At 38.6% G+C, this 26,712-nt stretch overlaps 1 protein-coding gene across 2 annotated transcripts in view; it reads left to right on the top strand.

The window, feature by feature from the left end:
- The window catches only part of THSD7B (thrombospondin type 1 domain containing 7B), a 1,048,668-nt gene that overhangs the window by 905,411 nt on the left and 116,545 nt on the right, over positions 1–26,712 (top strand). For both annotated transcript variants that reach the window (XM_060411164.1, XM_027965001.3), the window contains 2 exons: positions 10,836–10,969; positions 17,546–17,696. In XM_060411164.1, the coding sequence (XP_060267147.1) occupies positions 10,836–10,969; positions 17,546–17,696 (285 nt within the window). The remainder of the gene's footprint in view (positions 1–10,835; positions 10,970–17,545; positions 17,697–26,712) is intronic.

Raw genomic sequence — 26,712 nt, 5'->3', positions numbered from 1 at the left:
AAGAGTGCAGTACAGCCTTAGAACTGCTTCCTTGTACATTTATCTGTAGAAGAAAAAGACTGCCCTGTATGTGTGTGTCGCACATAACATCTTTGTGCAAAAAGTCTCTACAGATATTTTGTAGCATTTCTTATTTTCTTTCTCTTTTGCCTCAAACTACATATAAGTAATAATTTCTGTTTTTCGTTTTCCCTTAGTTGAAAAGATAAACTGTTCCTCTCCTCTACTGCCTTTTGTGATGTCAAGAGCATGTATAAATTAGCCAACATAGGAATAAAGTTTGTAGACTGAAATTCTTATCTCTTTTCTTCTACTAGATAGAATAAAGGCCATTTCTGATGGCTCGTTCTTTTGTTCTGTTCTAACTTCCTGATAGACTTTGGAGTAAGTGGTATTTAAGAACCAATGCATTTTAGAGTAGGAAAGATTTGTTTGTTGTAGTGATTAAGAAACAGTAGCATGGTGGGCCCAGAGCTCCCGCTGCATGATAGGAAATACGTGAAAAGTAATTTCTTGCCAGTTATGGGGGTTTTCCTTTTGGACTTGGTCCTAGAAGCCAGTTTTGTTCTTGCCTGCTGTGAATACTGGGAAGTTCTGAGCAAACCTTTCGAAGACTAGAATGCTTTTAGGTCACCCATGATCTTAGATTTAGCCCCACTAAGCCAAGATATGATAAAATAAGATAGTAAAAATATTATAAAGAAGTTTTCTTGGCAAACACCCAAGAGTTTCTGCTGCTATGCTCATTAGCAATACTCCTTGGAATTCAGGACATCAGGAAAGCTGATGTCTCGTCTTCTTACAACTCTGTTGGTAAAAATGAGAAAACTTTAATGTGTCGCTAGGTTCTAGAATATATTAATCTTAAATGATTTCAAAAAGTAGTCCTGCTACCCAATGCGAAGAACTGACTCGTTGGAAAAGACCCTGATGCTGGGAAAGATTGAAGGCAGGAACAGAAGGGGACAACAGACAATGAGATAGTTGGATGGCATCACCAACTCTATGGATATGAGTCTGAGTAAACTTTGGGAGTTAGTGATGGATAGGGACACCTGGCGTGCTGCAGTCCATGGGGTCACAAAAAGTTGGACACGACTGAGCAACTGAACTGATTAATGTTTTACTTCTCTCTCTCTCATTTTCACCACCAAATCTTGGTATTTCTTCTTTTTTGTTATGTTGGAAGTTTTATGGAAAAGGTAGATCATGATCATTTTTTTTGGTAGCCATAATCTCATATTGGAACCACTTCCCCTTTCCCAGCCTTCTCGCGCATCCCATCTCATCTCCCTCATGATGAAGGTGATTTATATGCCCCAAACTTCATTTGGAATATTCTCTCATGCCATAAATTTCAGAAGTCTTCATGGCTCCCATTGTCTACCAATTAAATTATTCCTTGTCAAATTTCCTATTTACTCACCCCAGGTAGCTACAGTCTTCAAGCTTCATCTTGTAGGTACCAGGGCCTTGTACATATTTTATGAGATTTAGATTTTAGTTTGTTTGCTTGCTTGCTTGACAAATTTCTCATCCAAAGAAGGTCATGGTAGATTAATTCCAACTAGAGCTACTTATCCTTATCTTTGTGTTTCTGATAGTTCATCCACACAAACATAGGATGTCTTTACCTAAGGAATGTTCAACTTAGATCATACTGCTTCTTTATACAAATTAATTTTTTAATAACTCAAATTAGATTGATTTCCTAGGCGTGCTGCAATAGGCTGTTATATTCATCAAGTGAAAAGACAATTGCCTGCATCCTAGAGTAGGGATAGCATGATGCTCTCAAATATTGAGAATGGGTGAGAGCTGTACAAGACCCTCTCCCAGCAAAGGCCACTAAGGAAAGCAAAGGTTTTCCCCAGAACTTCCCTTTTGTTGGACACTTACATAATGAGTTTCAAGTTTATATGTAAGGACTTAAATCCCATCTCCTCACTTTCCGGATAAACTCCAAATAATACCATATACTGTTCTGACTTATCCTTTGGACATCGATTTCAAAGAACTGAGATCTGCTCATCTCTGCTTTAGCATTGCCTCATGGCTATAACTTAAAACCTTTGTAACCTCCAGAAGGAAAGCAATCCCTATTTCAAGCTCTCCTTTCTGTTGCATCAGAGAAAGAAAACTTTCCTTTCTCACCTGATTTCTGATGGTCATATTCTAGACCCAGACTTACTTTGCCTGTATATTTGTCCTGCATTTTATCTGTCTCTCTGTCCATCAATCCATCCATCTTTCTAATCTCTGTACTAGACTCCTAGACAGTATCTAACAGATGCTAAGAACAGAAAGGTTCTTTCACTGGTCAGTTTTCCATGGTGCAACCCAACCCCCTGTAAGATATGTAACTCTTTTTAATTTTATAGAGGTAAGAACCCTTAATGTAGGATAGCCCTCCCCACTTAACAGTTTTTTAAGTATATAATGCAGTGTGGTTATCTATAGGCTGTATTTTACAACAGATATCTAGAAGTTATTCATCTTGCATCGCTGACACTTTATACACATTGATTAGTGATTCCCTATTTTTCCCTCCTTGCAGCCCCCGATAACCACCATTCTACTCTTTGCTTCAGTGAGTTTGGCTATCTGATATACCTCATATACATATATTCATGCAGTGTTTATCCTTATGTGATTGGCTTATTTTATATAATACGCTCAAGATTCATCCAGAACCTCTTTTCTGAAGGTTTATGAGTAGAGCTCTTACACAGTATTCTGGAAGTATCAATCATATTTGGCACAGGTTTGCTTATTTTTTTTTCCCTTCAGCTTGATAACTGCAATCTGTTCTGTGAAGATCCAAAGGGCAGCCATGACAGCAGTCATTGGCATACTGTGAGCAGTCTGCAACTGATCTCATCTCACAGCATGGCCGTGGGTGGTATCTCCCAGGGGACTGGAGAAGGCAGTCCAGATTCTGGAGTGAGTCTCCTCTCATTCTACTGGTTATGATTGTTTAGAGTACTGTGATACAGAGTGTGGGCTTTAGAGTTCAGCTTGCCCCAAATTGCCTGTGTCACTATGCTCCAGCAGTTCTGTATCACATACCAGGTACAGAGGGATTCTGATCAGTGCTCGTGTGTGTCCACTCATACACACACACACACACACACACACACACACACACACACTGTTTATTGTAGAATACCTGTGCATTATGAGATCTATACAGCAACAATTTTTGTTGCTGATGTCCCTTACCATATAGTTTGCTTTAAGACCATGGATTATTTTTATAGTCACTTAAATGATATACAATAAGAAATGTAAATCTGTTATAAAGAGAAATATTATGCAATTAAAACTAAGGCAATTATACTTATTCACCATTATAAATAAACTACACCAGCACAGATTACTGAGCTTAACCATGGCCATTTGGATGAGGGCTTTGTGGTTCCCCTCCATTAAATACTCTCTGTAATGGGTGACATCCTTGATGGGGAGGAGGAAGCATGGGGAAGAGGAAGAAGTATTTGCATGGCTTGGAGCCATGCTTATTCACTGTAAGCAACCAGCTCTCCCACCTCGCATCTCTCCACCCTCTGCCATGGGAGGAGGAAAATAGTACTACATGATGTCAGAGACGGTTTAGCTGTGCATGGGTGTTGGTCTTGATAATGAGTACCCTGTGCTTAAAACATCATCAGTGATATTCAGACCAGAGGGAAGGAGTAAAGTGCCATAGGCCACTGGAAAATGAAAAGCAAAAAAATCTGGAAGTTAGATCATCTCAGGAAAAATTTATTTCAATATGTAGTTTTGGGAGGAGGGCTATTCTATACAACACATTTTATCAGAATATAAAGAGTATAGGGCATAGACTTCTTGTTAGTTATTTATTCTCTTCTTTATATGAAAAGGTAGTGGTTCCCTGAGTGATATGAGGACCTTATGCTCTAACCCAGGACCAGTTAGTCTAGGGTGAGAAAATTCTTAATGAGTGACTTCAAATTCAGCAGTTCCTTCAAACGAATTAAAACTTTTAAAATCACAACATTCCCTGCATTCATGTGACAAGTGGTAGGACTGACATTTATGAGATTATATTATTAATTGAGACTATAGAGATTTGGAACGAGAATGCATTCACAGGCCCCTTTAAATAATGTGACAATTCTCCAGGTATGCACATCAAACTTGGGAACCATGATTCTTAGGAGATGGAGGATGAAGCTACCATGGTCGTTATTTTAATAAACTTCTCATCGCCTTTAATGTTCAACAGTTTATTTGTCCATAAATCTTGCAGATAAAACTCATCCAGCATTATTATTGTCTTTTTTAGATTTTTAATATCAAGATTGAAAAGAACACATATAATGCATATTTAAAACCAATGGTGAATCTTATAAACCAGGAATGTGGGTAAGCTCAGAGAATTCTGAGGAAGTCTTTTTGGTTGCTAGGTAGCTGAGAATATAGTGTGAGAAAACTTCTAGCAAGAGGGGCTTAGCCAGGGCCATAGACTTGACCATCTGGGCTGACACTGACAGTTACCCAAACCCTGTACATGCACCAGACTTCAGAACATTCTGACTCCAATTGCTGCCCTTTAGAGCATCTCATAGCACAAAATCACAGACATAATTATTTTCCCCAAAATACCAATTTTAAAACATTTGTGGATATATTTTTTTAACCCATCATCTTCACACACAGAGTTAAAATCATTCAAAAGACAGGGGCCTGGTCTTGATTTAAATTTGCATTAGTTTTCTGAGCCATTTTTGAGGGTTTTGAAATTGAGAAAAGAGATTCCATACCCAAAGACTAGAAATGAATTGCTTAGGCATTTTTTTTCTATTTAAGGTTAATAGGATTTATTGTATAAACATCTTTTAATATTCAGTTTGGGGCTTTACTTTCTCAGGAATTTATAAATGTTAGCAGTATCTTCATCACTGAACAGATGATGGCTATCATGGTATTCTCATTCAGTCTGAACAGGCAGAGCCCATGAGCTCTGGACATCACCAGAGATTCTCAATCTCAGTTTGAGCACCAGCCTTGTGCTTTATAAGCCATAAACGATGGACTTAGCTTCTTCTAAATTCAGTTATTTTGCCTGTAAATCAGGATCACAGCAACCTTGTCTAACTCAAGGTTGTGATCTAACTCATAATTTTGATGATCAAGACCTAAGACAGAATATCTTGTACAGACATAACTGTGTTACCATTGATGACCAGGGACTGGTGAAAGATAGGCACATTGTGGCTGCAGTTGCATTAGGACTGAATTTTTCAGCATTGCACAGACATACTACACCATGGCACCAAACAGTTTATTGGTACTTTCTAGCTAGTCGATTAATGTTAAGAAGGGAGAGCATAACTCCATAGCTGACTGAATAAGAAAAGAGACAAAGTGGCTTCCCTGATGGCTCAGCAGTGAAGAATCTGCCTGCCAGTGCAGGAGAAACAGGTTCCATCCCTGGGTTGGAAAGATCCCCTGGAGAAGGGAATGGCAACCCACTCCAGCAGTCTTTCCAGGAAATCCCATGGACAGAGGAGCCTGGCAGGGTATAGTCCATGGAGTTGCAAAAGGGTCAGACACAACTTAGCTACTAAACAAAAACAACTAGAACTCACATTTTTGAGGAGAAGGAAACCCATAGTGCTTTATTGATCTTAACAGACCTTGGTTCTGACTGGCAGGAATTTCTAGTCTCAGCTGGGCCTGTGAACTGATTTTCAGGTTCTACTAAGTAGCCACAGTCCGAGCATGGAGTCTCAAGCATGAAGATCTCTACTGCGGTCTTGACTGGCAGCTTTACTGGAGCAAAACATTATTGCTACAGAAAACTGGAGGCTGTGAATTTTCCTTTCTTTATTGTGTGTGTATGTGTATGTGGTTGTTGTTGGATTATTTGCTTTGTTTGAGTCCTTGAACCCTAAGACTCTGATATATAATAATGATACCTGGTGAACCCCAATGAGATGCTGCCTCCAAGTTTTTACCAGTCAGACTATGGTTGGAGAATTGTATCAGAAAACAGTACTAACGAAAATGATCAGTTACAGTAAGCAGAGGTTTACTTAATAAATATTAAAATGACTGACTCAATGAATGAGTAACATTGAGAAGTAACATTTCATTCTCCTGCTAATGACTAATGTGATTCTGGAAATGCAAAATTATAAAAACAGCATTCCCCAATAAAGAAATAACACATAGGACTCATTAGCAGGAGAATGAAATGTTACTTCTCTCAGAGGTTTTAGATTTTTCAGTGGTATTTCTTAGCATTGGTGGCCCTATTAAGCCCTGTTATTTTCTTCCTAATTTGCACCATTTAGAAATGATTTTCATTTAACTTTCCCATGGCTCATTTCTCTCTTTTGAAACATTTCCATATGATTCCCTGTTAAAGTCCATGCTTTAACACATTTCCATTATGAAACTATAATAAGGACCAACTAAATAGCAATATGAAATGGCCAGAACATAAAGAACTGACATGAGAAGAAATTGGGCATTTGGATAGTGCATTTTTATTCTTGAATGCCTGCTGCCTTTTTGCCTCTTGTGGGTGTTGATCCTCTAGGTAAGAATCCATGCCTGATGAACAAGGTCTCTAAAGAAACAACTCTAACAATTCTTTAAAGACAGCCTTTCCTGTAGCTACATCATCAGGCAGCGCCTTTTGATAGCATAGTGATGGCTATCCTTCACCAAAGCCCTATAATGGAAAGAAAAGGATTTCATTTTTGTTTCCTCTTAATATCCTTTGAGCTTTGTAAAATACGCGTTCCATTCATGAGCTTGTTTTCTCTAGAAAATTAAGTGAGGGTCGTTTAGCAATCAGAGCCCCTTCAAAAATTAGTTTCAATTCAACAAATGCTGATTGGACATCACCCCCTCCTCTACAACATAACCATCATAGAAACACAGTCCCTGCCTTCCTAAGATTTACAGGTTTAGTACTCATGTAAACACACACTGATAGTCCAGGTCTGACTGGTTAAAACCAGAAGCATATTTGTGAGTAGAGTTTCAAATTGTGTTTCTCTTGCCATGATCTTTCAGTATGATTTATGGTACAAAGTAGACATTAAGACTAGTGAGAGAAAAAGAGCTCTTATTCAATAAGTGAGAAAATAGGAGAAACATAGAGAGGAGTCAGTATTTTGGTTATCTGATGTGAACAGCTGGACCCATTGGCAAAGTCCCTGATGCTGGGAAAGATTGAAGGCAGGAGAAGAGCCATGAGAGGATGAGATGTTTGGATGGTATCACTGATGCAATAGGCATGAACTTGGGCAGACTTCAGGAGATGGTTAGGGACAGGGAGGCCTGGTGTGCTGCAGTCCATGGGGTTGCAGAGTCATACACAACTGTGTGGCTGAACAACAACAGAGGTGATGACTTCACTGAATGAGTTTGATCCCCCAGCTCTGCACAGTGTGGCCCTAATTGCCACCACATCTGAGCCCTACACATGGCGCCCTGACATTATAATCTGGCTACAAGTCTGCTTAAAACTGAAGCTCTCACTGAATACCAAGGGCTTCCCAGGTGACTCAGTGGTAAAATTATCTACCTGCCAGTGCAGAAGACTCAGAAGATGTGGGTTCATTTCCTGGGTCAGGAGGACCCCTTAGAGTAGGAAACCACAATCCACACCAGTATTCTTGCCTAGAAAATTCCATGGAGAGAGGAGGCTGGCATAGTGCCATGGGGTCTCAAAGAGAATGTGATTGAACAAACAACTGAGTACCAAAGACATGCCAGCTGGAGTCATGGGAAAGGCCTTGCGGAAGTGGTGGGATTTACTTGAACTTTGAAGGAAGGTAGGGGTGTATTAGCCAGAAATAACTGTAAAAGAAATATTAAAATGGCAGATGCATACAGGGGAAATATATCAGGCAAATCCATGTGATGGAGAATCTTCTTCAAGAAGTCCTATTTTCCACACCATTATTTAAGAAGGTGGGTCAACATCTCCCTACACAGACCTGCTCCTTCTCTTCTCATAGCTTGTCAGCAAAGTTAGTGACTTCACTACACTGTGGTGTTGGAGAAGACTCTTGAGAGTCCCTTGGACTTCAAGGAGATCCAACCAGTCTATTCTAAAGGAGATCAGCCCTGGGTGTTCTTTGGAAGGACTGATGCTAAAGCTGAAACTCCAATATTTTGGCCACCTCATGTGAAGAGTTGACTCATTGGAAAAGACCCTGATGCTGGGAGGGATTGGGGGCAGGAGGAGAAGGGGACGACAGAGGATGAGATGGCTGGATGGCATCACCGACTCGATGGACGTGAGTTTGGGTGAACTCCGGGATTTGGTGATGGACAGGGAGGCCTGGTGTGCTGCGATTCATGGGGTCTCAAAGAGTCGGACATGATTGAGCGACTGAACTGAACATGTCGATTACTGGAGCATAAAGAATAAAACCAGTAAACTAGTACAAGACCAGGAGTTCAAATATGTATATCAAAGATACATGCAACTAAACAGTGTTTCATTTCCCATCTGACCTTGGGGCTTTATATGGGAGGGAGGGTGGAAGTGTAAACTGCACTTGCTACTGAGAGCTTTAGGAAAATAGGTCCCTCTCACAGAGAATGTCCCATGCTCTCAGATCTATGCATGAGCGGTGGGGAAAATTACTTTTTTAATTAAGTTCTTCACCCGCCCCCCCCCCCCCGGCAACTTTTGCAAAGTGCTTTAGCAGGCTTTCTTCTATCTCAGGCATGTGTACTCAGTTGCTCTGTCGTGTCTGACTCTTTGTGACCCCATGCACTGTAGTCTGCCAAGCTCCTCCATTCATGGGACTACCCCAGCAAGAATAGTGGAGTAGGTTGCCATTTCCTACTCCAAGAGATAATCCCGACCCAAGGATCAAACTCGCGTCTCCTGTGGCTCCTGCATTGGCAGGCAGATTCTTTACTGCTGCGCCACCTGGGAAGCCCCCTTCTATCTCATAGCAAAGCCAAAAAGCTTTCTTTAAATTATCTGATACATACTGAAGAGTTTATAGAACAAATTTGTAAATTCAGTGAAAGCTTAATTTCCATGGTGAAGTTGGATAAACCCTCAGCCATCATCAGCTTAGTTTCCTAGTGTCTCTTGGATTTGGGTCATGTCTTTTCATTTTTATAGATTTTTCTCTTACCTCTACTACCCTATGAGTTTGGGGGGAGGCGGTCTTTTCTCCCTTACAAGTTGTCACTTCCTTATTCTAATGCAGGCACTGCTTGTAACCCTTTCATTCTGTTCTGATCAGCATTCACAGCATGAAATGTGATTCTTCTTTTACTTAATTCCTTCCTTTCCTCTCACTCATTTCCACTCCTATTTTCCCATCTCCTTTCATTTCGCCCTCACATATTTTTCACTTTTCCTTATCATCGTATGCTCGACATGAGAGAGCCAAATCGAACCCCACAGTTAAAAATAGTTTCTGGCATTATTTGTGATTCCTAAGATGTAGTCTCACAAATTACCTTTTCTCATCTGATTTCCATCGCACATGCTGACAGTGCTCCAATCTTGGTTTCTGATTATCCCATTACATAGTGCTTTCCCTTACATTTAGAGGAAACTTGCAAGTAATGGTTCTGTTTGGATAGCACTGCCTAGTCATCATTTACAATTTTATGGAACTGGAAAGGCCAGGAGAGGAAAGACACGGGACTCAAGTTCCTATTTAAAAGGGAAAGCATTAAATAACCATTTTGGTAATAGTTAGAATCACTACTCATCATCATGCTACACTGGAGCCTCCTTTGTGACTGCTAAGTTATGTCTGACTCTTTTGCTGTAGCCCACCAGGCCCCTCTGTCTATGGGATTTCCCAGGCAAGAATTCTGGAGGGAGTTGTTATTCCCTCCTCAAGGGGATCTTCCTGACCCAGGGATTGAACCTGCATCTCCTACATTGCAGGTAGATTCTTTACTGCTGAGCACTGGGAAGTCCCCAACATATTGGTATCATAGGACAGGATAACTGTTTTTCTTACCAAGGGGAAATGCTGTGTTCTCTGTTGAGGAGTAATGCATTTAAAATTCATTCTTAAAAAGGCAAATGCAATTGCCTACACAATGTTATAATATTTCAGGAAAAACTCATCACAAGTAAACGCATAGGAAGTAACCTAACAATTCACTTACTTCATTCATTGTTTTGACTATGTAGTCTGTATGTATTCACACTCTGTCGTCATGCACAGCATTTATCATGTATGTGTGTTTGCCTTGTGTATGTGTGTGTCTGTGTGTTTTAGCTATGCTCTGAAAACATCCTATAAATAGCTAAATTCATGTAAAGCCACAATGCCCAGAAGGCTAAATGATTGACTGTTAACATTGATCGTTTGGTTATAGAAAAAGAAATTTCTAATACAAATAATACCATTTTTCTTATGCATTCTTATGCATATTCAAGAGTAAATTTTCCTTACATATATTTATTTCAATTGACCTCATAAAGTACATCTGAGAGTATAGTATACCATGTAATTAAGAGCTGGACATCTAATAGATGCTATGTGAGATCTTTGGGGGAATGAAAAGATAATGAAATTCCTATTCTTGGTGGGAGATAATGACTGTCCTTTTTTCTCTTCTGCAAAGGCACACTATCATATTCTAGTTGATGGTCCCTATATGTTTTTTTTTTTTTTTTTAGGTACATTAGTAATTTCAGAGAAGCCAAATATATCCTGCTTTGGGGGAATGCAGTTTAGCTCTTAGGGCCAGACTATAGCTCCTGGATTATGTTCAGCAGACTTTTCTAAAAGATAAGCTTTTCTTCCATGACTTGGATAGTTCCACATAATTTTCTTCTCCTTTCCTGTTCTTGACAGGTGCATGAGGCAGTCCCGTGTTACACTGAGTGCAATCAATATTCCTGGGTTGTAGAGCACTGGTCTCCATGCAAAATCCACAATGAGCTGAGGTCCCTGCGCTGTGGAGGAGGAACGCAATCTAGAAAAATCAGGTGTGTGGCCATGGAGACATTTGGGAAATGTGACAGTGAAACTTACATATTTTTATGAAAACAGTGTTGCTGATCCAAGTACACTCTGATTCTCAAACTATATCTTCTGTCTTTTGCCCGTCTTAAAAAAATTTATGTGTATATTTAGCTGCACCAAGTCTTTGCTGTAGCATGGGGGATCTATTTCCCTGACCAAGGCTTGAACCTAGGCCCCCTGCATTGGGAGTGTGGAGTGCTGGCCACTGGACCATCAGGGAAGTCCTTGCTCATCTTTAAGTATTCCTGAACACATAGGACCCTTGAGCTGCCGTGTATATTGTGGGATTCTATCTGCACGTCAGCCACAATCCTGAACATTTCCTGCAAATGACTTCAGTGGAAAAACCAACTGCATGGAAAACCATCACATCCCTCCAATGATGCTTGGCCATCACTGCGGACAAATTAGATGATTTGGACTATAATGCCAGGTCACTCTTTTGCTCTATGGTTAGTATAGCTGATGGACATTATCTTAATTTTGGATGTCAAAAATTGAAAAAGTCAATTTAAACCCCTACAATTAGACTTCAGAATGTAATATGAGAATAAACTATGACCAACCTAGACAGCATATTAAAAAGCAGAGACATTATTTTTCCAACAAAGGTCCATCTATCTAGTCAAAGCTATGGTTTTTCCAGTAGTCATGTATGGATGTGAGAGTTGGACTATAAAGAAAGCTGAGCACAGAAGAATTGATGCTTTTGATCTATGGTGCTAGAGAAGGCTCTTGAGAATCCCTTGGACAGCAAGGAGACCAAACCAGTCAATCCTAAAGGAAATCAGTCCTAAATACTCATTGGAAGGACTGATGCTGAAGCTGAAACTTCAAATCTTGACCTGATGTGAAGTGCCAACTCATTGGAAAAGTCCCTGATGCTGGGAAAGACTGAAGGCAGGAGGATAAGGAGTTGACAGAGGATGAGATGGTTAGATGGCATCAGCGACTTGATGGATATGAGTTTCAGCAAGCTCCAGGAGTTGGTGATGAACAGGGAAACCTGGCATGCTGCAGTCCATGGAGTCACAAAGAGTCAGACATGATTGAGCGACTGAACTGATTCAACCAGTGGTCAAGTGGTTAGGATTCAGCACTTTCACTGCCAAGGGCACAGTCTTAATCCTTGATCAGGGGACTAAGATCCCACAAGCTGGTTTGTGCAGCCAAAAAATAAAGAAATGATTTGGGAAGAAAGAAGGATAATTTTATTATCAAATGAGGAAAATAGCAATGAATGTTAAAGAAGAATCATAAGCCAAAATATTAACCATAAGCAATGATTTAGTATGTAAGCTCAAGAAGAAATCAACAATCATGTAGTAATTTTTTCAGTTGCCTGAGTGTAGTATGTCATTTTGCTATATTTAGGAAGCTTCATTTCAACTTGACACACTGCCCAAATCGGGTAACTCCCTAATGAGTTATCTTTGAGATTGAAGTCAGTTGCCAGGTCACACCTAACTTCTATGTGTTGGTCTTATTCAACGCCAGTGAACTTAGTTTATTCAGTGATTCAGTATATATCCACCATTTCTGAGACTTGGTCCCATTGTCACAAAGTCACCGGTAGGCGGTTGAAAGAAATAGCCACTGGCGAAATTGCAGAGGTGCTCCTCATCACCAACCCAGGCAAAGGGCTCATAAACATATTGTCTTTCTTTCCCACTGTTCACTGCCTTTTCCTCTGGGGACTGGTTGCTCAGGCTGTCTCAGACTGGGCTTCTACCTCTTTTTCTTCAAAATCTGTCTCTTGTGTCCTGTTTTCTCACGGCTTTGAGAAATGACTGACTAGCCTGGCTTATCAGGTAATATGTGTAAATGAGCTGTGGCATCTCTCACTCTCATCCCAGCCTGGCCTCTTAGCACTATTAAAGCAAAGTCCCACGAGAGAGAGGAAAGCTTCAAGAGAATAAATTGCTACCGGCAGAATTGTGGCAGGTTGATTGAAGAAAAACACACTTGAACAAGAGGGCCTTTAAGCCAAACCTCTCAGCTCAAATGGATGAAGCCTGGTATAATAAAAAAAGGACAACTACCAAATATGTGTTGTGGGTTGAGCTGTGTCTCCCCCCGCTAAAAAAAAAAATCTATGCATTGAAGTGTTAACCTGCAATGCCCGAAAACATGGCTGTATTTGGAACCCTAACCCTCAACCCCAAAATGGCAAGAGGAGGGATTTTCAAAAAAGAAAATGTAATCAGTGGTTTTAATGATTTTGAGAAGTTTACTAAAATAAGAATTGATTATTGAGTTTGGCAAAGGGGAATCTATTGATGATATCAGTTCTGTCTGGACTGATGATAAAAGTGTGGTTAAAGTAAGTCCAAGAGGTAATAAAGGAGGAGGAGGATGTGGGGATAGTGAATATAGCCATGCTTTATTTATTTACTTATTTATTTGTGTAATAAAGTTTTATTAAAGTATAAAGGAGATAGAGAAAGCTTCTGTCATAGGCATCAGAAGGGGGCAGAAAGAGTACCCGCTTGTTAGTGTTAGCAATGAGTTTATATACTCTCCAGTGAATCCAAAGAATGTCTGGAGGTTGTAAAGACCTCACCAGACCTACTCCCATAATTTACATTTTAAGATGACTATAGCCATGCTTTAAAGCAGTTTTGTAATGACTTTGAATAGAAATGAAAGTGATGACCAAAGGGGAGATATGGCAAGGACACTGATGCATATGTAATTGCAGGGGCATTTTCATTTGAGAACATCTTCAGTTTCAGTCTATGTAAGTCTTTACTTTTGTGCTTGTCAGAATCACTGGAAGACTCTCTTCTTAAATCACATGTTAAATAGATAATCCTAGAAACCTGTATTTTGGGAACCCAATGAAAGAAGGCTAATGTGGTAAATAGAATGATAGCTCCCCAAAATATTCACATTCTAACCCTTGAAATTTGTGAATATGTTATGTTAAATAGAAAAAGGGTCTTTGCAGATATGATTAGGGAAGATTGTCCTGGATCCTCTGGATGGGAACAGTTTATTCACAAGTGTCCTTAAAAATGGATGAGGGGATGGGAAAGTAAAAAAAGCAAGACACAGAGAGATACAAGGCTTTGAGGAGATAGAAAGGGGCCATGGCCCCAAGGAACATGAGTGGCTTCTAGACTATGAAAGAGGTTAGGAGATGATTCTGCCCTAGAGCCTCCAGGAAGGAATGTAGCTTTGCCAGACTGCTGATGTTAGTCTAGTGAGTTCCATGTTGGATTTCTATACTACAAAATTGTAAAATAATAAATGTGCATTGTTTAAGTCATGAAGGCAGTGATCATTTTGTTCACTATGTTGACTTTCCTTAAATCTTATTATCAGTATGATGTTCCCATCCTTAGCTGGGCCATGTGTTCTCTAACTCAAAGACCTGTTTTATGACCCTATACAGATACTAACCCTTCAGTTACCAGCAGGGGCCGTGCTGGGGTCATCACCTAGCTCTGTGTATTGGGAAAGGGCATCTCAGAGCTTACTGCTACTGCTGCTGCTAAGTCACTTCAGTCATGTTTGACTCTGTGCGACCCCATAGACGGCAGCCCACCAGGCTCTGCCATCCCTGGGATTCTCTAGGCAAGAACACTGGAGTGGGTTGCCATTTCCTTCTCCAGTGCATGAAAGTAAAAAGTGAAAGTGAAGTCGTTCAGTCGTGTCTGACTCTTCACGACCCCATGGATTGTAGCCCACCAGGCTCCTCTGTCCATGGGATTTTCCAGGCAAGAGTACTGGAGTGGGGTGCCATTGCCTTCTCCATCTCAGAGCTTAGGTACTCCTTAAACATAAACATACTTACAATAAATCCTCCAGTTTTTCTGCCTCACCTTCTTTCACATTTCCAAAGGTACTTGGTGCCACAGATTCCTGAATTTTTCATGTATTCTGATGTGTAATGGAATTACATTCTTTGTTTTCTTTTGAAGGCTTAGTGATCAGTTTTCTTTGTGTGCTAAAATACCACTAGTCCATCTATTTCCCATCGTTGCCTTTGTCCTTTCCCGTGGTTTTTGTCCTTGCAAGATAATGCCTTTCCTTCTCCCCTGTTTTTTTTTTTTTTTTTTTGGTAATAAATTCCTTTGCTATTGTTTTTGTGGCATATTGGGAGCAGACAAAGAGTAATGCATATGTCCAACTGGACACCATTGACCAGAAGTATTACCTCTTCTTTTTTCAGCGAAATCATAAAGGAATATCAGCTGAAGAGTGTGCAGGCAAGAAGGAAAGCAATTTTCAGCTTTTAAGTTTGCCCAGGGAAAGGCATTAAAGCCATTTAGTGGTTACTCCTTCCAGTATTGACTATTACCACAGGAGAAATGAAAGTCTATAGATGACTCTGTACCTTGCCTCCCTACATTAGAAGACATGACTTACATCTCCTCTCTGTTTACCATTTTTTGTTAACCTGCTTTATACAGTATCTTTTTTTTTTTATTACTTAGCACCTCATAAAGTTTATTTTGTACCAGGTCATAGACTTCGGTGCAGTTTTCCTTAATAAAAAAAAATTATAGAAAAGAAACTCCTTATGCATAGGATAATTCATTCCAGTATAGCATGATTTGTAAAAGCTAAAAGCTTTTCCAGCTAAAGCTCTCCAGCACAGCCCTCTTAAGTTGCTTATTCCTTGGCTGTGGCTTTGTATCTGAAAGTAGCAGATCAGCAAATGGCACCATTTATCTTATCATCATTGTCATTTTCACCTTTACTTTGATCATTATCATTGGAAGAAGGAATCTTGTCCTTTTTTTTTTCTTTCTTTCAGTTCTGTACCTTAGCACCCAAGAAAGGGCATGGTACAAAGTAAGCCCCTCAAAATATTGAATAAATGAATCATTATTAACAGATCACTTTGTATTCCAATACCAAACAAAAGAAGCTTATATACAGCAAGTCTTAATTAAATATTTTTGAGAAAATAATTTAAATATTCACTTTGAATTGGGATATAATATAAATGGAGAGAAATGCCCACAGCGTAGGGTACAGCTCCATGAATTTTCACAATATGAACTCATCTGTGTAACCAACCCAGAGGCCAAGACAAAGTTTTACCAGGACTACATAAGCCCCTATCAGTCAATAACCATTCCCACAGGGGTAACTGCTATTCTGTCTTCTGACACCATAGATGAGTATTGCCTGTTAACTGTCTGTGAAGGGAACTGTACAATCTGTACTCTTTTTGTGTCCAGCTTCTTTTGTTCAGCATTGTGGTTCTGAGCTCCATTCATGCTCTTTCATGCAACAATAGTAATGAATTCTTATTACTTAATAGCATTTCCTTCAGTGAGTTTATCACAATATATTTGTCTATTTTACTGCGGCTGAATAGCTATTGTAGATATACTACTATTAATCCTACTTTGGCTAATTATAAATAGTGGTGCCATAAACATTTCCAGGCAGGTTTTTTTTGTGTGTGTGTGGTGGGGGGGGGGAATCCACATTTCTCTTCTGTATATAAATAGAAGTGGAACTGTTGGGTTACATTGTGTTTATATGTTTAGTTTTAATTGCCGAAGAGTTTATGCTCCAACCAGCAGAATGAGAAGAGTTACAGTTGCTCCATATTCTTGCCAACCCTCCCTATTTTCCATGTTTTTGATATAAACCATTCTGGCAGGTATATAGCAGTATAATGCTTTGGTTTTAATTTGATTAAATCAGCAGCATGATTATTTATCCCAACCCCATCAGCATTTATCTCAGAGCAACAATAATATGTGCATCAGTAGCACATGCTCAACTGCTGCATGAAAATGCTTGCATGTTGCCCTTTGGTTTATAATATGAAAATTCCTGACTGAAATGCAGAAAATACCTAAAAGAAAAATATGTTCAAATGTTTTTTCAGTATTTTGCCATGACCTTAAATATATTGAACAAAAACTAGGGAACCTTAGATGCTCTGAGCTAGAAGTCCAGGAACAGTCTGAGAGAGTCATAGGAACAATGCAAGGTCTAGTTATTACAAAGTGATGAATTTATTCAGAGGAGAACGTTCAAGATTTGTTACAGTGAAAAGACCTAAGTAAATATATTGTAGATAGTTCTCTTTAGATGGAGAGTTCTTCAAAGATGAGTATTGTCTCTAGTCTTTCCCTGCTCTGCTGAACAATGGCTCTGCCCTGAGTTACCACTCAATAAAGCCTGGCTGGGTTTCCCTTGTGGCTCAGCTGGTAAAGAATCCGCCTGCAATGCGGGAGACCTGGCTTCTATCCCTGGGTTGGGAAGATCCCCTGGAGAAGGGAACAGCTACCCACTCCAGTATTCTGGCCTGGAGAATTCCATGGACTGTGTAGTCCAAGGGATTGCAAAGAGCTGGACACGACTGAGCAACTTTCACTCATTCACTCAAAGCCTGACTGACTGAAAGGTTTTTTGTTTATTTGTTTGTTTTTTGCCCTGGTTTCTCTATCAGTCTTATTTTATGTTTAATTATCTTGGAGGGGTAAGTAATCAGAATATATCATAACAATTTTAAACTTGCTCCTCACTGTGTTGTGTTCAAGCTATCTTCTGATCTTGCATTACAGATGCATGAATGCTGCTGATGGTGAAGGCGGAGCTGCGGATAAGAGCCTGTGCAACCAGGATGAGATTCCCCCAGAAACCCAGTCCTGCTCTCTTCTGTGTCCCAACGAATGTGTCATGTCTGAGTGGGGACCTTGGAGCAAATGCCCACAGGTAATTTCTCTCCCCTTGTCACTGTTCTAATCCTCCAGGACTGCCATCACTTTTGTTCTCTGCGCTTTTACAGTGCAGCCCTCCAAAGCACCCTTCTTGTAACATGGGAAAATAATTTTGCCTAAGAAAGGAAAAAAAAAAAAAGAATTCAGCAAGTGTGACAGAGCAATTTAAAATGCCAGTGCTTCTTCTAAGGCCTTTATTCTGGGAGTACGAACAAGGAAAAGGACCCTAAAATGGTCACACTAGGATTCAGATGTATGCCAACTATTAAAGGGGCTTCTTTGGTACCAAAATCATCCTCATTATAATCTGTTGGTTCTGCTCCATTTTTCCCTGGCAGAATCAGTATGTCTTAGTACCTCATTGGGTTATTTAGCTTCTGTTAGTGATGAGTGATGATCTGTTTTGCCTCGTGCTATTTTCCCGAAGATAATGTGTTCTTTCACCATGTTCTTCTTCCAAACCTGACAAAAAGTCCTTTTTTGAAAGTCTAAAGCATTTGCCTTTTCCCTCTTTTAAAAAAAAAAAATTGGAAGTGTAACAGAAGTATAGTAAAATAAATATTCTTTAAGTAGCACAGTTCAATTTAATATTCTCAGAAGATAAAGTTGGATATTTTAGACTTATGTTTCTGCTTTAAAAGCTAAAAGAGAAAATGAGGATAAGGAGCATATTATATGGCTCCGAATGTTGGGAAGGAACGAATTAGAACACTTTGATTTCAGTGGTGATACTGATTTGCGAAGATTGTAGAAAATCTTTGTATGAAAATGGAAAACACATTTTTAATTTCATTGACATATAGTTGATTTAGAATGCCTCATTAATTTCTTCTGTACAGCAGAGTGACTCAGTTATGCATACATGTATCTTTTCCATATTCTTTTCCATTATGGTTTACCACAGGATACTGAATATAGCTTCCTGTACTATACAGTAGGACCTTGTTGTTTATGCACCCTATATATAATAGTTTGCCTTTCCTAATCTCAAACTCGCATTCTTTCCCTCCCCTCCCCACTGTGACAACCACAGGTCTCTGTCTCTATATCTGAGTCTGTTTATCTTTCATAGATATGTTGGTTAGTGTTGTATTTTAGATTCCACATATAAGTGATATCATTTGGTATTTGTCTTTCTGACTTACTTCATTTGGTATGATAATCTCTAGGTCCATCTGTGTTGATGCAAGTGGCACTATTTCACTCTCTTTGATGGCTGAGTAGTATTCCATTGTATATATGTACCACATTTTATTTGTCCATTCATCTATGTACATTTATGTTGTTTCCATGCCTTGGCTACTGTAAATAGTGCTGCTGTGAACATCGGGATGCATGCATCTTTTTGAATTATAGTTTTTCTTCTGGATATATGCCCAGGAGTAAGATTGCTAGATCATATGGCAACTGTATGTTTGGTTTTTTTGAGAAACCTCCATCCTTGTTTCCATAGTGGCTGCACCAACTTACATTCCCACAGTATAAGATGGTTGTGTTTTCTCCACACACTCTCCAGCACTTGTTACTTGAGAGCTTTCAGTAATGGCTGTTCTGGCTGGTGTGAGGTGGTACCTCATTGCAGTTTGATTCACATTTCTATAATAATTATTGACATTGAGCATCTTCTCATATGCCTATTAGCCACCTGCATGTCTTCTTTGGAGAAATATCTATTCTGCTATTTTTTGATTGGGTTGTTTGTTTGTTGTTGAATTATATGAGCTGCTTGTATATTTTGGAAAGTAAGCCCTTGTCAGTCACATAATTTGCAAATATTTTATACCATTTCATAGGTTGTCTTCTCATTTTGTTTATGGTGTCCTTTGCTACTCAAAAGCTTTTAGGTTTCATTAGGTCCCATTTGTTTACTTTTGGTTTTGTTTCTATTGCCTTGGGATACTGAACTAAAAAATATTGGTGTGATTTATGTCAAATAATGTTTTGCCTGGAAAATATTTTTGAAATTAGTTAATATGCTATATTTGCAGTTTTTGACTATTGACTCCTTATTAATTATTGCAATTTTATCTTTGATATTTCTGTAATTCTTTTCATGAAAGGCTTTGTCCCTGTTCTTTTATGTTTAGTCGCTTAGTTGTATCCAACTCTTTGCAACCCATGGACTTTAGCTTGCCAGACTCCTCTGGGATTTTTCAGGTGAGAATACTGGAGTGGCTTGCCAGTTCCTCCTCCAGGAGATCTTCCTAACCCAGGGATTGAACCTGTATCTCCTGTGGCTCCTTTATTGCTGGCGATTTCTTTACCTGCTGAGTCATAGGAAATCCCTTTGTTCTTTGGGGATAGGTTCATACAATGTTAAGATAAAGAGGCACCAGGTAACTTGTAGGAATGGGATGTCCTACCAAGTCATATATTTTGTGTGTAACTTGAATATAATAAAAATTAACATTTCATGAACACTTATTTTGTGCAAGGCACGAGTAAGAATGCTTTCCTTTAGCCTTTGCAATAATCCTACTTAAGTACATACTGTTATCAGTCCCATTGTATAGCTGAAGAAACTGATTCTCAGCAAGGCTCTTGAAGTAGCTTGCATAAGGTTTCACATTTTGTAAGTGATGGGGCAGTTAATGAGTCATCTGATGGAGCCAGTGCCTTTGATCTCACATTCTCAGCTCACTTATCTTAGAAGAATTAAGGTGGATTTAGACTCAACACTTATTTCTTTAAGACACATCATTTGTTTCAAGAACAAAGCCAGTTACTTGAGCTATCTGTATGATTATTCCATGACTGAGGACATAAATTCACACTTTAGAAAGTGTGGCAGCATATTTTATTTATTAATCAACTTGCAGAAGAATTGGCAACCTTAAGAAGTTTAATTGTAAAGGTTACTATCTTCCTATGAATTTTGCAATAAGGATTTCATGATCTGAGCCGCCGTCAGTTCCTGGTCTTGTTTCGCTGACTCTATAGAGCTTCTGCATCTACATCTGCAAAGAATATAACCAATCTCATTTCGGTATTGACCATCCGGTGATGTCTCTGTGTAGAGTTGTGTCTTGTGTCCTTGGAAGAGGATGTTTGCTATGACCAGTGCATTCTCTTGGCAAATCTTCATTAACCTTTGCCCTGTTTCATCTCATACTCCAAAGTCAAACTTGTCTGTTATTCCAGGAATCTCTTGACTTCCTACTTTTGCATTCCAATCCCCTAAGATGAAAAGGACATCATTTTTTGGTCTTATTTCTAGAAGGTCTTGTAGGTCTTCATAGAATCACTCAGCTTCATGCTCAAAATTCTCCAAGCTAGGCTTCAACAGTACCTGAACTGAGAACTTCCAGATGTTCAAGCTGGATTTATAAAAGGCAGAGGAACTAGAGATCAAATTACCAAAGTCTGTTGGATTATAGAAAAAAAAAAAACAAGAGAATTCCAGAAAAACACTTAGTTCTGCTTCATTGACTACACTAAAGCCTTTGACTGTGTGGGTCACAACAAACTGGAAAATTCTTAGAGATGGGAATACCAGACCACCTGATCTGCCTCCTGAGAAACTTGTATGCAGGTCAATAAGCAAGAGTTAGAACTGGACATGGAATAACAGACTGGTTCAAAATTGGGAAAGGAGTATGTAAAGGCTGTATATTGTCACCTTCCCTTATTTAACTTATATGCAAAGTATATTATGGAAAATGCTGGGCTGGGTAAAGCACAAGTCAGAATCAGGATTGCTGGTAGAATTATCAATAACCTCAGATATGCAGATGACACCACCCTTATGGCAGAAAGTGAAGAGGCATTAAAGAGCCTTTTGAAGAATGTAAAAGAGAAATAAAAGCTGATTTAAAACTCAACATTCAAAAAACTAAGATCATGGTATCCAGTCTCATCACTAAATGGCAAATAGATGGGGAAATAATGGAACCGGTGAAAGACTTTATTTTCTTGTGCTCCAAAATCACTGCAGATGGTGACTGCAGCCATGAAATTAAAAGACATTTGCTCCTTGAAAGAAAAGCTATGATAAATCTAGACAGCATATTAAAAATCAGAGACATTACTTCAGTGACTAAGGTCTGTCTAGTTAAAGCAATGTTTTTTCCAGTAGTCATGTATGGATGTGAGAGTTGTACCCATAAAGAAGGCTGACCACCAAAGAACTGATCCTTTTGAGCTGTGGTGCAGTAGAAGACTCTTAAGGGTCCCTTAGACTGAAAGGAGATCAATCATGTCACTCCTAAAGGAAATAACTTTGAATATTCTTTGGAAGGATTGATGCTAAAGCTGAAACTCCAATACTTTGGTCACCTAATGTGAAGAGCCAATTCATTAGAAAAGACCCTGATGCTGGGAAAGATTGAAGGCAGGAGGAGAAGGGGAAGACAGAGGATGAGATGGTTGGATGACATCACTGACTCGATGGACATGAGTTTGAGCAAACTCCCAGAGATGGTGAAGGACAGGGAAGCCTGGCATGCTGCAATCCATGGGATCTCAAAGAGTAGGATGTGACTGAATGACTGAACAACAACAATAACTACCTCCCTCCCTTTTTTTTTTTTTTTTTCTAGTTTGCTCACAGAAAACTCCATTAAGCTATGATCACTTGGCCATGAAAACATTGCCCCTTTATGTCAATGTGTCTTGCCACTGACGGCTGAAATGCTTGTCTCAGGAGCATGTTATGATGGCCTGGCATTCTGCGTTTCCTTCTTCAAGTTTCTTGGAGGCAATTTTCTTTAAGGTTTGCTTCTCTAAACGTAAGCACTCTATTTTTGGAGTGTTTAGAAACTGGAGCTGGAGAAGATAGTTTAACCTCCTTTCATGTGTCTAGAAGATGACAAATTTACTCGCCGGTCAGCATGAAGTGAGGGAGTTGTTCCTTCAGGTGTTTATATTCCTTCTAAGTTACATATTAATAATAATATCTCTGACAACAACGACAGTACTGTCATTGAGCCCACCGTATGTAACTGACACTGTGCTGGAGTTTCATAACTGCACTTTGCTATGATGTCAGAACACTTACCCACGGTCACTCAGGTCTATCCAACCACAATGGCCTCATTCTTTCTCAGATGCATACTGCTTTCCAGTGTAAATAAAGACATTAAAATGGAAAAGAAAGGTAATCAGGGCTCGTGCCTGATTATTTTCCCTATCTTCAAATATGTTGCATCATTTTAATAAATTGTGGCATCTTAGCATAATGCCCCAACATCATGGGCACTTTAAGTGGTGCTCAATGGTGATCATCATCATGATTATACGAAGTTAGTGAGCTGAATCTGTGTGCCTGAAGTTTAACGAGCACTTCAATGAACATTTTCTGAGCAAAACGGAAACAATTATTGTAAATTGTTCTGTGTACTGTGTGCTGATTCTAAATATTGGCCATTATTTGCCAAGTTCTCCTTTGACAGTCTGCAGTGTGACATATGTTAATGAAACCAATTCACTGTGTTTATTTTTTTCTTATTCCTTTTTTTCCCCCCCAGGTCAGTTCTTTAAAGACAAATACATAAACATACAAACAGAAAATAATTTTTTTAAAGCCAAAGTATTTTTGAGACAAATACACATTTATCTTATAAACCCACAAAATCTGAGATTTATATTTTGATTTAGTTATAATAAAGTTATTTAATGTGAAATAAGCTTAATATTTTAAAACATAGTTAAGTAAATCAATTTGGCAGTTAATGAGAGAAACTTAGCAAAACCAGTTAACTAATTAAAACTATTTCTTGATTCCCCGTATTTGTCTTATATTCTGAGGCCAAACATATATATCCAGACTATCAGTGCATCGAGGAGTTTACAGTTCTCAGTATCTTTTGTAAATACATACTGTTTAGACTGAAGCGACTTAGCAGCAGCAGGTGTAGCAAAGGATTCAATAATTACTAGCAGGCTGTTTATTAGTCCACACAGTGTTCACTAATAAGATGGTAGGCACCATATAAAATAATTAAAAATATACTTTCTAACCTCTGGGTCAATGATTTTTACCCAGCTCCTCTGTCTCAGTCCTGAAATTGAGTCAGTCTGTCTGGGGTGTTTCCCATGAGTTTCCATGTCTGATAACTTTCCAGGTAATACTGGTTCTGCCATTCTGGGGACATGCTTTAAGTCACAAGGCTCTTAGTCATTGCTTCAAATCATATTCTTTGGCAATCTCATTTTAATTACATTTTTTCTTAATCCTACTTATTTATTTATTTTGACGGGAAATGGCCTTTAAAAATTTACATTGATGTTTATTGAGATATAACAGACATACAGCACTGAGTAGTTTAAGGTGTACAGCTTCATGCTTTGACTTTTTTATTAATTGCAAATTAATATGTAATTTGATATAATGACACACATTATGAATCGATTACCGCAGAAAAATTAGTGAACCTCCATCAACTCATATAGATACAAGATTAAATAAATAGAAAAAAGTTTCATCTTCTGATGAGAACTCTTAGGATTTACTCTCTTAGCAACTTCAATACATAACACACAGCAGTGTTAATTACATGTGTCATGTTGCACATCATATCCCTAGTACTTATTTCTCTTTCAACTGGAAGTTTGTACCTTGTGATTGCCTTCTTCCAGTTCCTCCTCTCCGCACCCCTGCTTCTGGTAATAACAAATCTAATCTCTTTTGCTATGAGTTTGTTTTTGAAATATAATTGACCTACAACACTTTGTTAGTTCCTGTCACATAGCATGGTTTGTTAAGAACTGAATTGTGTGCCAAGTATAACAAAAAGGACCTAAGATGGAGGCATTAAAATTTATAATGCAGCCATTTTAACTGTCCTGGGAAAAATTGGGGATCAAAAATGGATCAAGCAAAAACAAATACAATTCAAGACAGAATTTTAAGAAAATGAAAAACTGTGTGTTTATTTTCTTTTTTTTTCTTGTTCCCATAAGACACAGAGATATACACACCCACACTAATCAATATATATGTGTAATTTATTTTTTTATTCCACTGTGCTCACTTCTGTAGAATGCTTTAATGTGAAAGGAATCTTGTAGAATTATACATGTAAAAGTTTTTGAAATCCTGTTCACTCTTTAAAGATCCATGTGTATAAAAACACATATGCATATATATGCATCTATGTATATCTACATACTTATATTTTATATATATAATAATTTGTTGTTTATTGCACAGTATTCCTCTCTTATCTACCTAATATTTTTTTCTAGTTTTTATCCTGAGCCTTCATACTTCAAAATTATGCTGATGAATATTCATAAAATCTCCAGGAGAGGTTTACAAATTTCTGAATTCAGAAACTGCTCCATCCCTGACACATCTGAAGGACTACATGGTTCTGTTTATTTACGATGCCAACTCTTACAAGAAATTTCCAATGAGTAGTAAAGATTTTCTATATATGAGTCTCCCTGGAGGCTTGACAAAGAAATTTCTTAAACAATTATATAGATAAGAAAAAACAAGGAGGGTCTTGGAGATTAATTTCCAAACTGCTATTAACTTTACAGAAGCAAGCCTTCAGAAACTCTCCCCAGAATGATGACTCAAGTTTTAGCAAACCCATTTGAACTTTAATTGATTCACTCCCAGCTGAATGCGTCAAAGGCAGGCTAGTACCATCACTGGGCATCCTCTCACACTGTGAGAATTGGAGACTCATTAAACAGTGGTCTGAATGCAACTTCATGATCAAACAGTGACTCACATCTCTGCATTATCACCAGAACAACCTGTGGAGAAAAAGCACAAAGGGAAATTTTGCAAACAAACTATGGAGGGCCTAAGTGTCATCAACTCTAGATTCTATCATAGTCTTAGTGTACTTCCAAAATACATCTTTTTCCAATACTTTACTTTTCTCTCTAATTCTTTATGTATGTGCCATACACTCATGAAACCAGTGTAGATATATGTAGGCACATAAAGACCACCATTAACCCTGCAGGTGAAGACAAAAGACATTGCTTTAAAAGAGAAAAAGAAATGCATGCTGGTTTTCTGATAAGTGCTCCAAAATTAAGTGTTTGAGGTTAAGAAAAATACCTTCCCCCCCTCCCATGGTGCTTATGTGTTATTTTTGGTGAGGGCTGTCAACAGTGGCGTTCAGTTACTGATGACTCAGCATGTTTAGCACCTTAGCATTGCCTCTGAAAGTTATGTTTCCAGGGAAGCAATTTACCCCAATATTTATGACTAGTCTTCATCTCCAAATGCTTCATCAACCTCTCCTCACAGTCCGTAACATGCACATGACAACCTATATTTGTCTCTGGAGGACATGTCTAATGGTCACAACCCTCAAGCTGTTTGGTGCTTTTATTTGGCTCAGAACTAAAAGCCAGAGGAGAGAGATGATAGTTTTCTATGCTCTGATTGCAAATTCTGGTTGCCTCTGTTACACTGATATTGGCTCTTGTCAGAAGCCAATAACTCATTACTCAGGAACTTGTGGAGTATTTTACCTCTGTGAGCAGTGAGCTTTCATAAAACTCAGAACTATTCTGATTTCCTCAATCAAATTAGGTCCTACAAAAATAGGTGTCTCATTTCACGCATGTTAGCAGCAAATGACAGTCCTATAAAAGCAGCCTTTGAGCTGCTTCAGTTTTTAAAGTTTAATATGTTTGTTATCACTTTTTATACAGTACAATTTCTTTGACTATCACTATTACCTATTTAAAGTACAAAATAAGGTTTCCATTGCTCTCAATCTCCCTCTTTTCTCTGACTCTCTCTCCCTTTCTTTCTACCTATCTTTATCTATCTCTATAATTTATACAATTATATAATAAGCCCCCTAAATTAATCACTCAACTTCAATATTGATCACTCAATTTCAATATTGATCACCCAGCTTCAATAATTATGTACGTGACAGTTTTACTCATGTCTTCTTCCCTGGTTCTTATCCCTTCTCCTATAAGTAAGTAACTTTAAAGTATATCCCACACTTCATCTCATCTCTAAATATTTTTATATAGCTTCCTGAGAAATATGACTAATTACAACAAAAACAGAAAGCTACAGTATTTTT

The sequence above is a fragment of the Ovis aries genome, chromosome 2 (genome assembly GCF_016772045.2).
Source record: "Ovis aries strain OAR_USU_Benz2616 breed Rambouillet chromosome 2, ARS-UI_Ramb_v3.0, whole genome shotgun sequence".
Classification (NCBI taxonomy): Eukaryota; Metazoa; Chordata; class Mammalia; order Artiodactyla; family Bovidae; genus Ovis; species Ovis aries.
The sequence above is the reverse complement of the archived record's forward strand: the minus strand, read 5'-3'. Positions and strand labels throughout refer to the sequence as shown.